At 41.9% G+C, this 13,564-nt stretch overlaps 1 protein-coding gene across 10 annotated transcripts in view; it reads left to right on the top strand.

The window, feature by feature from the left end:
- SRGAP2 (SLIT-ROBO Rho GTPase activating protein 2) overlaps window positions 1-13,564 on the top strand; it is a 202,064-nt gene that overhangs the window by 137,797 nt on the left and 50,703 nt on the right. For 8 of the 10 annotated variants that reach the window (XM_042848989.2, XM_042848991.2, XM_024109330.3 and 5 more), the window contains 4 exons: window positions 3,498-3,713; window positions 4,604-4,732; window positions 10,107-10,331; window positions 12,655-12,756. In XM_042848989.2, coding sequence (XP_042704923.2) covers window positions 3,498-3,713; window positions 4,604-4,732; window positions 10,107-10,331; window positions 12,655-12,756 — 672 coding nt within the window. The remainder of the gene's footprint in view (window positions 1-3,497; window positions 3,714-4,603; window positions 4,733-10,106; window positions 10,332-12,654; window positions 12,757-13,564) is intronic. The other 2 variants (XM_065594599.1, XM_005306441.4) reach the window with 1 other exon arrangement.

Genomic DNA, 13,564 nt, shown 5'->3' with positions numbered 1-13,564 from the left:
AAACTAGATGAACCATTCATTGGGATTCAGTTTTCATGCAACCTTGTGCAAATGAATTCTTTGAGTCCATTGACATGAGCAGCACTTGTGGGTGTTTGTCTTATAAATCAATTAGGCCTGAAATAATGTTTTATATCAGCTTAAAACATCTGATGAGACCAGTTGATTCTCTCACAGAGCAAATGAGGAGAGTTTTATGTTCAGTCTAGTTTTAAATTCAGCCATGTCACTGTTTATCCCATTCATTTTGTGGCCACATGTCACACTTCAGGTGCAGCACTGACAATATAGGTCTTAAGTCATTACATGAAACCAGTGCCTCACCTTAGCATTCGTGTCTGTAGTTGGATCCTGTGAGATTAGTAGTCTTGCCTATTACAGATGAAATAACTTCAGGGTTAACGGATTGGCATCAGCAATATTGTGCTCAGAGATCCTGCTGATCTGCAGCAATCATACCTTTGAAAATTCATGTCTTGTCAGTATGCCTGTTACATGCCATCCCGGTCTGGTTACCTGCTGATTAGCAGCCATATAAGTTGGGAAAGTGGATGTAGCAATTGCATCCTCACTCTAAGATCTTGTACACCAGCCTTGGGAATTTACTATCTGAGACAACTGATCACCATTAACTTGATTCTGCTTTTTAATTTCCCGGGACAGATTTTGCTAAAAGAAATGATATTTTACCAGTCTTTTCACTTCCCATTTCTTAAGTTTCTGAATCTTTCACATGTTTTGTAAATATATTACCTTGAAGTTTAGTCAGTAAGACGACTGATGCTTAATGCAACAATACTTCATTTTCAATACCATGAAGAAAATTCACAATGCAAACATGAAGTGGAAAAAAACCCTGTGAATCTCTGGCATATGCCTTCAGGAATCTATTTTCTTTAAATTGTTCCCTAGAATTTTATGTCCTGGTCCTGCTGTCATATTAATCTGTTCTTTGGCTGTGGTGTTGACCCCCAGCTGGCCATAGTGAGTCAGCACTGACCCCATTGCCAAACATGGAGCAAGCACAGAGGCATCGTCAGCAGGATTTCATTAAAATTGGATTTTTATTAATTTTTTCTTTCTCCCTGCCAGCTCCCTTTCCAGCGATAGAGGAAAATAGACTTCTGTGCAGTTTACAGCTACTATAAATGCCTGCTTTCTAGTCTAGGCATATGTTGTAGTTGAAAGTCTGTGTGTAAATTATTCAGAAGGTCTCTGTTAATACTGACACTGTTCATGTGCTCTTTCATGTTTAAGTATAACTTCTCTCGGTAACTGAGAACCTTCACTGATCTTTGAGTGAGGCTAGAGCATATATCTCACTTAAATGAAATTTATGTTAAAGTTCAGACTAAGGTGAAATGGGCATAAATGGCTTTGCATCTTAAAACCAAATAGCTTCCAAAGGGAATTGGGCTGAAGTCAGGACTGCAATATTGGGCCCTGTACTCAGATAACCTTTACTGGCCACTTATCAGCCTATTATCATCAGTGCCTATTTCCACTGCAAGGTTATTTTTAATTGAGTGTGGATAAACCAGTTCAGATGTTATGCCCTTTTTCCTCTCTTCTCCTGGTTTACACAAAACTAGATCCAGGTGTTCTCTGAAACTAAAATATATCGTGGTCCCCCCTCCCCCCCATCTTCTTAGTTTCCATATTCGTTGTGCACTTCTGCCCTTCCAAGTTCCAACTCTGGAAATACCTGAAACTCTCAAAAGACAGTTTTCTTGGGAGACTTGCAAAGGCTAAAGTTGTGGATCCAAGAGGTTCAGATTTGTATCTGAACTGACTGAGGTTTGCCCATCAGGACTTTGCATGCACAGACCTTGTATCTCACTTGGAAACCTTTTGAGGGATGAAGGTCCCATTGATGCATAATCCTAATTTTAACTACAAGAGGACCACAAAGACTAAGGTGCTCTAAAAGCCTATAGCAACATATTCTTCCTTTTGTCATTGCTAAAGAACATCAGTACAAATTATTTTCCAAGACTAGAAGCCTCGGGCCGATTGAGCTTCTGTATGAAATATGAATAAAGGCACCTCTCATTATTACATTATAAAGATGCATATTCATATCCCACTATCCAAATGATGATGACATGTGGCACTGGCAAAACATCAAATCAGAGGCTTCTGTCTCTCCTCTACATCTTCAGATGTACTTGGAATAATGTATACAACGTGGCGTTTGAGTAGCTAGATTTTTAGCATGACATTTTTATCAGTAATTTTTTATGCAAATGTTTCTCTTTACAAAACACTCAAAGCACTTCCCCTCTGAACTTTACAGTGCATCTCTTCCCTAGAGCCCATTCCTTTCTCACACCATCCTTTCCTACTGGATCCAGCAACAGGACCTCAGCAAGCAGTGTTGTGTTGTTGGTCACTCAGCAGATAGTACAAAGGGACTGATTGTGGGCCTCAAACTCAAACTATGGGAGTGAAAACTTTAAGGAAAATACATCTATATGGTAATTATCCAATGCGGTACAGCCCTCCTCGGTTATGTTAAGGGAATCAACTGGTCTTTTATTAGTTTTTTGGTATTTTAAAAACAACAAACTGTCAACCTCAAGTTGTTTATTTAAATATGGATCTCGGGCTGATGCAGAGAAGTGACAGGCAATGCCCACTGAAGCCAATGGGAGGAAGCCACTGATTTACACAGGGCTGCATGAGATTTGTGAATCCCCAGTGACTGGTTTCATTTAGTTTTGAGGCTATAGCTCAAAACTTTTGAAAACCAAGCGGATACCAAAATTTACCATGCAACTAATTTAGAGAAATAGGTGGTTGTTGGTTTTTTTCCCCCTCACAGGTTAGTCCATTGGCTTCTACTAAAAGGATCTTAGTGAGGCCAAAATTACATTATGGAAAAAGCACTCCAAATCAGAGCTGAATAATAACCCAGTTTGATTCCAGAAGTATTCTGAGAACCCCAATTTCATAAGTGCACATGCTTTGTCCTTGTTCTGTGGTAGGATGTTTTTGTCACCATTAGAACATGGATAATGGGTAGCGGTTTAAAACCAGTTTCAGTAAGGAACTTCTACCTTTTTGCCTTTTATTTTGAAGGGTACTTTGGCCCTCTTGAAGTAATGTTTGTGATCTGTAGAATGACATCAATTTGTTTTAAAGATAAAAGCACTGTTTGATTTCCCCACCCACCCCAGTGAATAAAATCTCTACACACCTAGGGCCTAGTCTATACTTGGGTTTTGTCCCAGTTTCAGCAGTCAGTGGCAAACCACTGGTGTGCAGAAACCTGGTGTAGATAGCTATAGGCAAGGGTTTGCACTCGTGCAGCCTTTTCCAGTTTCATTAGTGCAGATATATTGGAGGCTGAAACTGAGGCAAATATTCCATATTGAGAAGGCGTACATAAAATCTGTGAGCATCTAGCATGTTTGTCTTTGGGTACAACAAGCTCATCCTTCTCAGAACATACAAAACCATGCTGCTATGTGACTGCTCAATGATCTCTCTTGCAGGTGATGAAGACTTACCACATGTACAATGCGGACAGCATCAGTGCTCAGAGCAAGCTGAAAGAGGCAGAAAAACAGGAAGAGAAACAGATTGGGAAGTCGGTGAAGCAAGAGGACAAACAGACCCCACGCTCCCCTGACTCAACTTCCAACGTTAGGTTTGAAGAGAAACATGTCCGACGGAGCTCAGTCAAGAAAATAGAGAAAATGAAGGAGAAGGTAAATGAGCAGTGACACTGAGGAAATAAATGGTGATGGAAGGAGAGCTTTGCAATTATTCACCAGAGTGACTGCTGAGAAGTTTCCTGTTAGTGATGCTTACATTCAAAACACTACATTATAATGCAGGGTTAAGGATGCAGTGTTAGGAAATGCAAAGGTGAGCATTGTCATTAACTTGGCTGGATAGCCCAGCAGCCAAATTTTGTAATTATCTTCAGTATGCATAGATGTTGAAGAGCCAAAGCCTCTTTACTTGGAGAGAGGTGAGGCTAGAAGGTAAGCAATATCTTCCTTAAAGTTGCTCTTGGGCAGGTTATTGCCTTCTCTTCAACGTTAATGGGGTAGTAAGATATGGGGCCAGATCATTAGCAACTGATGTTGCAGCAGCTGAGGGTCTGGCTCATGGTATCTGGAGGCGCGCAAGCAAACATGGGCAAATGTTAATCCCTACCTCTTTCCTTAAGCAGATCCACATACTTTAACAATCAAATACTTTAACATCCTTTGTAGCCCCTTTGCAATGATGGCCTGCAATGTTGTCTGCCTGAAGAGCAGAACAGGCCCTACTTGCCTGTCTGGAGGTCGACTGAAATGACATCTTGTTTTTAAGTCGCCTTATAACGTTGTAAGACCATCTAACATTTCACGCCCTCCACTCACTCTTCGTTTGTGGGTTGTCTGCAGGTAAAGCCCTAAATGCAGGGTTGTCTGATTAACAATCTGAGTTGATCTAAATTAAGCCTTGGAATTTTGTGAGATGAAATTAGTTCCCAAATGAAGGTAAATGAGCATTGAGATGAGGTGTAATTGTTCTGAGGGCACAGTTTGTTCTGCCACCAAGAAGTTTTTTTTCTTTTTTTTGAATGAACTCTTTTGTTTCTTTTCAGCGCCAAGCAAAATATACTGAAAATAAACTGAAGGCCATTAAGGCAAGAAATGAGTATCTGTTGGCTCTGGAAGCCACCAATGCATCTGTGTTCAAGTATTACATCCACGACCTGTCTGATCTCATTGATGTAAGTGCGCTGCTACTTGGGTGAATGTCGTTCCCATTAACCCCACTGTGTGCATCTCCTTCTTTAACCCCTTTTGTGCTAGCATCCTTTGTAGCCCCTTTGCAATGATGGCCTGCAATGTTGTCTTCCTGAAGAGCAGAACAGGCCCTGATCACTGTACGTTGGGGAAATGTACCAGGTACAATAGTCAGTAGTAAAAGGGTTAAGGAAGCTTTTCTTAAACAGTTGCTTGGCAAAGGGAGTGTTAAAAAGAAGGGAAGTTTGTACAATGGGCACAGAATACAGAAATCTTTATAAAGAGGGAATGCTTCATTTGTTTGTTTTTATACGTACTATTTTAAGCAAATCCCCAAGATTATAATTGAAAGATGGGTTTTTGTAAAAAAGGAAAATGTGTTTGTAAAACTATAAAACAATTGGCAGAAGGACTCAAAGGCAGATGTAGCTCCCAAAACTGCTTTTAACTTTTTTTTTAATTGTCTAACTTTCAAATGTATGGTGTCTCTTTATAGAATGTTCAGTGAGATATGTAGAGAGCCATGCTCCTGTATCCAGGACCTCCCGCTGATTCAAATCCACACAGGTCTCCAGTGACGTAACGTGTTTCCAACTGCTGCTATTTGAACTGCATAATATAAGATTTGTGTTAGGCCAGTTCACAGTGGCAAGGTGTGTGTATCACCAACAGTCCCACTAATTCCCCCACCCCTAGCTCAATGGTAGTCTCAGCAAAGGGGGAAGAAAGAAATGGTCTATGGAAAGAGAACTCTCCTGTTCCCTAGAAGAGTCCCATCAAGCTTAGGGTTGGGGCAAATTACCATAAAGCAGTATGTATGGCTAGTTGCCCTGCATCTGCCTATGTGGTACACATTCTGCGGCTAAACAGAAGACCTCAGTTTCCTGGAGTGGCAATTTAGCATGTTTCTCTTAGCGCTAAATTTTGTTTTATTAAAGGTATACACTGAATAAGTAACAGCTACTTTTATCATCTCTACCTTAACATTCACGCTTGTTGGAAACCTCAGAAAAGCCACTTCGGGAGTCTGAGATGATCCAGGGCTTGTCTTCCCATATGGCGCTACAGTGGTGCAGCTGCAGCAAAGATGCTCTTATGCCGATGGGGGAGCTGCTCCTGTCAGTGTAATTAATCTACGGAGAGGCAGTAGCTGTGTCAGTGCTATCTACGAAGGGGGGGAGGGGAGGTTAGGTCGATATAACTACCTCGCTCGGGTGCGGATTTTTCACCCGAGTGATGTAGTAAGGTAATGTAAAACTGGTCCCAGTCTTTCAGAGCTAGTGTTGATAATGTTTTCCTCTAGTGTGAGTGCCCCGCCCCACCTCACAGGCATGAGCTGCATTGAATTAGTTCTGCTCATCCAGTCATTGATTGCTATTGGATCCCACTTTGTTCCATTTCTTGATGACAACCCTAATATTTCCCTGTAATTGAGGTTAAAGCCATCTTTGCTGAGCCATGGGGGAAGTTGTTTGGAGGAAGCTATGTGGGTGGGTGCAGCGGGTGAGGTGGGGGTTTGAACAAGAGAATTAATTCCTCATCTCTGATCACTCTCCACTGGTCATTATTCAGCCAGTTGTAAAGTCAGACTAGCCATGCTCAGTGTGTTGCAAGGTTCAAGTATTTGAGATTCTTATTGCTCTTTCCTCTGCAGATCAAGACTCTCTATACTAAGACCTTTTAAAATCTTTTTTTATTTGGAGGTGCAGCTGTAACTATTAAAAGGAGGGCTGTCGTGCTGTGTGATGCATCATGGCAATGCTGTTGTATCGGTGGGACATCCAACATTTCCACTATAACCCCTGTCTTTTGAGGGATTTGTACCTGACATATTTAAAAAAAAAAAAAAAATTGACTTGGATTTGTATTACAGCTTCTTGACTTTATAGAAAATTACTACTTTCTGGGTGTTCTAAAGGAGGTTAAGGGAGTTGGACACCCAGTTCCCATTGAAGTCCAATGGGATTTGAACACCTAATATTCTCAAATTCCTTTTGAAACTTCCAGTTCTAGTTTATAACAAATTATTGTAAAGCACTCAGCCAACAGACTGCTAGTTCTTAATATGCTTCCTATGAGGTATGTGTAGTGAAAAATCTCACAGAATCCACTTAGATTTCCTTGATAAATCCTTAACTCTCCTTTAAACACCAAGGAGATCCCAAGGAGTTTATAGCGGTTTAGCCGGCAGGACTTGTCTGGCTGCTCTGCTGGTACAGCTGTCTCCAGACTATACACAGGTGCAAGGAAGAACAAAAGTTTCAGAAATGCTTAATTCTTTTTTACCGTTCCTTGACAGACCACAGTAGGTCACATGGCTACAGTTCTGGCCATGTTCATGCACAATGACATAGTTAACCCTTTAGCCACTTGATTAACTGTGCAAAGTGCATACTTAAGAGTGTATAGAGCATTTATCTGTAGATCTCTTCCCCCCCCCCCCCAGTGCATTACAAGGACTGGTAAGCACTGTCAGCTCAATTTTTTTCAGAGGGGGAAACAGTCACACAGGTAAAGGGACTTGATGGTTCACTCAGTGAATCAGTGACAAAGCTGGAAATAGAGCTAAGTGTACTCCCAGTCTAACAATGACACTTGTAAATGGCAACTATTAATAAGACACTTAAACCTACCAATGGTAAAACCCTGTTGAGGTATAATTGAGGGTCTGATTTAAATACAAACAGGATCTGAAAACCAACCCTGAAACACCTACAGTATCCTCAATGGAAATAGTGGTGAGTTAAGAACAGTGTGTTGTCCCAGACATTCGTCACTGGTTCTGTTTCCCGACTCTGGTGACTGAGGCAGATCCTTGTGTTAATGAAATTATTGCACTAATAGAAAAATTGATCTTAAGAGAGAAGTCCGTTTTGAGCCACCTTTGAGACCCTTCTGCAATCTGTATTTTCTCTCAAAAAAGCCAGTGGACCACTAAGGCTGAAAAAGGAATGAAGTCAGGGGATGTGTGAGTGAGTGTGTCTGGCACTCTGCTTTTAGGGTGCCTTTGCAATCCTGGGAATAAACAGATTTCTGCTGTCCCAACAAGAGCTCAAGCTTTCCTTTTCCCTTTCCTTTTCCCTTGCATCCCACCCCAAAATAACACAAGCTCCCTCCATTCCCCCCCCCCGCCCAAAAAAGAAACAGAAACTTGAGTTTTAAAACAGTTATTTTCCTCTACTTTGTATTCTGGGTTTGTTTAAAGGCTACTTGCTGGCAAAGGGTTAATCAGCTGTCATGTTGAGAAATGAATTTGGATGAGCTATCATTAAATTCTTATAAAAAATTGATTTCCTTGGAGAATGTTTCCATCAAACATTTATGTAACCCAGAAAAGGCCAGTGAGACTGACACACTTATAAATATGATATGCTGGACCCTCTAAAATGTTAGTGACAGAGAGGACTGAAAATGTTCTCAGCCACCAGCTTCTATAAAGGAAAGCTGAAAGAAGTTGCTGTCTTAATCTAATCTTCCTGGTTTCTCCTGGAGGTGGGCTATGAAATATTAAATCTTATTTTACTCTCCTATCTCATGAATGAATCCTTTTGACATAAGCTCAGCCGTCCTCTCAGATGCACATGTACCTTGGTGTAGTTTGAGAAATGGGCACCAGCACTGGAGATGAACTTGTCAGTTGTCTAGGCTCTGTGGTAGATTGACCCACATTTTAAGCAAAATGAGCATTAGTCTCTGTAAACAGTCTGAGCAGATCCTCCCCATTGGACTGTTGGTCCAACTGAATCTGACTTCTCTCAAATTTTGCTGCATGGGACATGGAATTTTAATGTGCCTGTGGAGCAGCAATAGCTTGAATGGCTCTTTACCAGAGAATGTCCCCGCACGTGCAAATGCTCCATCAAGCAGCTTTTGTTTTTGTTCTTGGGGTTTTTGTTCTTCCTGATTGAATTTAATGTCCTTTAATTCTGTCTCCAGTTAAGCCAGCGACTGTTGTTCCTTTACAAGAGCGCCACACCTGCTAAAGTCCATTGGCACAATACCCGGGCATGTAGTAGCATTCTGTGGCAGAAGTCTTGTAAAAAGCAGGGGAGGGGCAGGGTCTGGGTGTCTTTCTCTTTTTGAAGGCATTTACTTACAATAGGACAGTGATGAGACCCAAATGATGGGGGAGGAGGAGGAGATGCTGTGATTTTTGCTTACAGAGCAGCATAGCAATCAAGCAGATGGGCTCTTTCTTCTTGGATATTCTCCTCGCATATTTAATTTCACTTGCAGTTCCTGGAAGATGGACATTTCTCTAGCTCTATTTATTACATATCTGTAAAATTCAGGCTTTCTGATCAAGTAATGAAAAGAGCTTCTCTTCCTTATGAAATATTAAGAGTTGGCTGTGGAAGCTGGGTGCAGATGAGCCTGCCTGATTGATTGGCTTCCAGTGATGTCATGCTAATGTTAGTAATAGCCAGTAAAAGCTTGACTGTGATCTTTTTACCTGAAGGTTTTTTGTTCACTTTGTCTCACCCTAGCAATGAAACCATCCCAGCCATGCATTTTGAGGGCCACTGTTGCCCTTCTAGCATGGCAGAAGTCATTTGGCCTTTGTCTCATAGTTACCCAGGGTAAGCTATGACGGCCAGAAATGCGACAAATTGATCCTCTGAGCCAGGTGCCATTTAGATGTGTTAATACCCTCTCATTTGCCCAGGTAGTGATTTGAGCAGCTAAATGCAAAATTTAGACATCCTCTGTCTATGAAAACTGGGCTTCCTGGTATTTTTAGGAATGCCTCTGTGGAAAGCATATTAAGATGAGCCCCTGAAAATAATATTTGTAATGTGTGTCCTGATCTGTTGTCTGCATGCTCAACTGACACCAGCTTATCGCTCCTCCAAGATCAATGTGAAAAATAGTGCTCAGTAGGTTTAGAATACTTGCATAGAGTGCCCTTGTCCAAGGATTTCAGAGTGCTTCCAGTAGCAGCCAATTGCCTCTGTGAGCTCGGTAAGGGATATATAGGAATCCACTATTGAAATCATCCATTTCTGGGGTGGAATGTCGCAGGCTTTTAACAGCACACAGCGACACTCCAGCACAATTTAGAACAGTCAACGAGGACGAATGTATCCAGTTGAAACTGTAGGGGGATGTTAGGGAGGCAGTTTGTAATACCAGAGTTGGAATTTGACTGTCTTGTGTTTAACAGCCCTCTTCTTACACAATGGATCATGAGATCTCTGAGAACAAGTGGTCAAGACCTCTGCTTTGGGGTGAGATGACAGTGTCCATCATAAGAGTACCACTTAGTACCCATGATTTGCTTTCTGCTACGCTTGTCCTTACCCAGGGACCATTCAGTTTTAGCCTTTTTATTCACATAGCCTGGTGTCTGTTTTCCAGCAGTGCTGTGATCTGGGATACCATGCCAGCCTCAACAGAGCCCTCAGGACTTTCCTGTCTGCAGAGCTGAACCTGGAACAGTCGAAGCATGAGGGCCTGGATGCCATTGAGAATGCAGTGGAGAACTTGGATGCCAACAGTGACAAGCAGCGCCTCATGGAGATGTACAACAACGTCTTCTGCCCGCCCATGAAGTTTGAGTTTCAGCCCCACATGGGTGACATGGTCAGTTTATCTCCCTCTGCTCCAGCTCTGTAAACATACACAGAAATCTCCATCCCATTGAATTATATTGAAAGGATTAGATCTGTAGTAAAACAAAACTTCCCTGCTGTTAGGGCTCAGGGGCGTGTACTCTGGGTCACGGGGCTGGAGTTAGTGTGGAAGAATGGCCTTGAGACTGTATTGTTACCTACCTAGCCAACACTGTCCTGTAAGTGACATGGACTGTAACCTCTCTGTGGAGTCTTGTATATAGGTGGGAGGGAAAACTGCTACTCAGGATGAGATGTGGACAATGCAACTTCCATAAGCAGCTTCTTCAGCTATCCATACACTGCGCTTACGGCAGCCTCCTCAAAAAGGCCACCTGTTTGATTCCCACTTGGGAGTTGAGGGGGAGGCCTTGGAAAAGGGACACAGTAGGAAAATATAAGCCGTGGCATGGATTTCTGTAGCCTGCAATTGACTCATTTTGAGTAAGAAACCAACTGAAGAGGAAAGCAGCCAAATAGCTGTGATCCTAAAGATGGAGAAACACCATTGTTCTCTTCCCATCCATGCATCTTCTACCAGACAAGGACTCTCAAATTAGAAGACTGAAGTAACATCTGAAGGATTTAATCATCCCATACAGAGCCCAGCTCTGCTTCTGCAGCCACATTGCCCTCAGCTGTTTGCACAGACACACCACTGGTGCTTTCCAGTTACATAGGTTTTTGGAGGGTGCAACAAGAGAGGGCAGAGATATCAACTTGAAATATCAACTTGATCACTTTCTCTCCCCTCTGACACCCCATTTCTAAGACTGAATTGCAGAGCTCTTGCTTGCTAATACTCCAGTGGAAGAATATTGTACCCTTATATGGAGCCCCTTTTTATTAGAGGAGCTAATTGGAAGAAAATCTACGCTGCAGAAAGTAGCCAGTATTCAGAGTCATTAACCTTTGCTACCTAAACTGATTCCTAGAGCCCTGCCACTGTCTGAAGAAAAATAGAAAGACAAGCAATTTAATATGTAGTTTTATGACGCATTTGATTGTGTAGTCCTGGAGCACAAATGGTTTGTGGTGCTTCACACATTTTATGGTGACACAAGGGCAGTCGAAGGATTTTCATTTTTGGCAATGAAAATGTATTGCTCGGCAGCTTTATCGGTTGTGTCTGCATATCTGGGAGCCATGTTTGGGAGCCAACTGAAGCCAGCTCACAAATCTAAATGGCATTTGCATGCAGTGTAACAACTTAGGTCAGTTGGCTGGATGTCTGGATTATCCTAGCGAACATGAGGAAAGGCTAGAGAGATGCTTCCTGATGGCCAGTGTGCTCTTTCATTCCTAGACACATAAACACAGCGTAAGGCTGTCTGTCTCTTTCTTCTTAAGTGGTGGAATGGAGGGCAGGGAACATGTGAAAACCCTGAGTTGGAAAGTGGCCTTTTTATTCTATACTCATGCACAGATTAGTGTCGCTAGGATAGTAAAAAGGACTGCTCCCACCCAGCCAACTCGGCTTCTAGTCCCACATATTCATCCCCCCAACATATCCCTAGTCATGAGACTTGCTGATGTCCCGCTGACTTGATGTGTTATGTCTGTAGGAAGGTTTGTATAGCTCTCCTAGGATTGTTGGGGTGGTTCTTGTATGTATGAAATTTACTTTGTGTGTGTGTGGGGGGGGGGAAGCTTGGTTGGCAACTTGAGCCTTAACGGATTGTAGCTTTCTGCCATGATATCAGCAGTTTATTCTTACCAAAGCGCATGGTTGCTGTGTGCTGTGAAACGTGAGCATTCTCACCAGTACTGAGTGAGCCCAGTGTTTATGTAAAAAGGTGCTTGCCCAGCAGTCACATAGCAAACAGGTGTAATCCTTCCTGTAGCCATGGGGAATAATAGATACCCCAAGTGGACAAGCCAAAAGCCTGCTTTTCCCCTTCACAAAGTACTTGACTTGTTGGACCAAATTCTTCCCTGCCATAAGCTGACATAGATCCCATTGAAGTCTCTGGGTTCTGTTCAGCCTGTGGTCTCTAGTGCAAGTCAGATGTTTCAGGATTAGCTCATTGAAAGTGACTCTTGTTTCTCTTACTCAATTCTTCCTTGTCTTTTTTCTTTCTCTCTCTCCTATTTTGTTTGACTTTAGGGGCAGGGGATTGTAATTCAGTAAAACATGGGGCTTAGCTTTGATTTGTTTTGGCTTAAATTCAGAGACTTCTCAAGCACTAAAACGATCACTATTGTTGGACTGTTTAATACCGTAACACAATAATTATGATTTTCTTGGGTATTGAATGTACTGTGGCTCTATCAAGGGGGCTTCTTTTTTGCAGGTGTCACAACTGTGTGCCCAGCAGCCAGTCCAGAGTGAGTTGGTGCAGAGATGCCAGCAGCTGCAGTCTAGATTATCTACGCTCAAGATTGAAAACGAAGAGGTGAGCTAACAAACCAACCAAAAAACGGCTTGCAGCATTTGCAATATTAGAATCTTCACACCGCCCAGGGACAAGGGAGTACCTCATCTTAATAAGCCTGCGTGCGCTGACCTGTGTAGGAAGATGTGGAAGGAGGGCAGCAGAGGGCTTCAGTGTTTTAGTCTGTATCCCTGACTTTCCTTCCCAGCAGCTTTGCATGGGGCAGAAATTTCAAAAACAAATCCAGTGTTATCCTTTTTCTCAATCTGAATTGCTAGGCGTGGCCATGTCTCAGGAAGCCACACCTGAATAGCAAAGGATCAATGATCTATCTTGTTTTAAAAAAAAAATAATAATAAACCTCAAGCAAGTCCTAATTTTTGTTTCACTTGAATGTTTAGCTCTCAGGTAAACAATAGACTCTGATTTAATACAGTTCTTTCTTCTCACGGTTTATAAAACAAATCTATACTACAAATTTATCCCTTACAGCTACTGTTCAACATGTTTCTTTGTATTCAGCCTAGTTTTACTAATATTTGCTGGCAGGTACTGGAATATTTCTCCCATGTGAAACAAGATGCTAGTCTATATTGGAGAATGTCTTCGCTCTTTTCTACAAATATAGAAGCATTTGCTGCTGCTGTTTTTTTTAAAGTCTCAGTCCCTTGTTTACTTGTCTGGCCACAGAAGTCTTTAAATGTGTTTAAAATCTGTGCATAGATTAAAAACAGACAAATAAGATTGCACATCTGTACCTTTGCATTAGTGGGTTTTTTAATTCGTATTTTAAGTTTTGCAATCTAAAGAATAAGATACTAGAGAATAA

Source organism: Chrysemys picta, chromosome 4 (assembly GCF_011386835.1).
Source record: "Chrysemys picta bellii isolate R12L10 chromosome 4, ASM1138683v2, whole genome shotgun sequence".
Classification (NCBI taxonomy): domain Eukaryota; kingdom Metazoa; phylum Chordata; order Testudines; family Emydidae; genus Chrysemys; species Chrysemys picta.
Note: the sequence above shows the minus strand (reverse complement) of the source record. Positions and strands in the feature narration are given on the sequence as shown.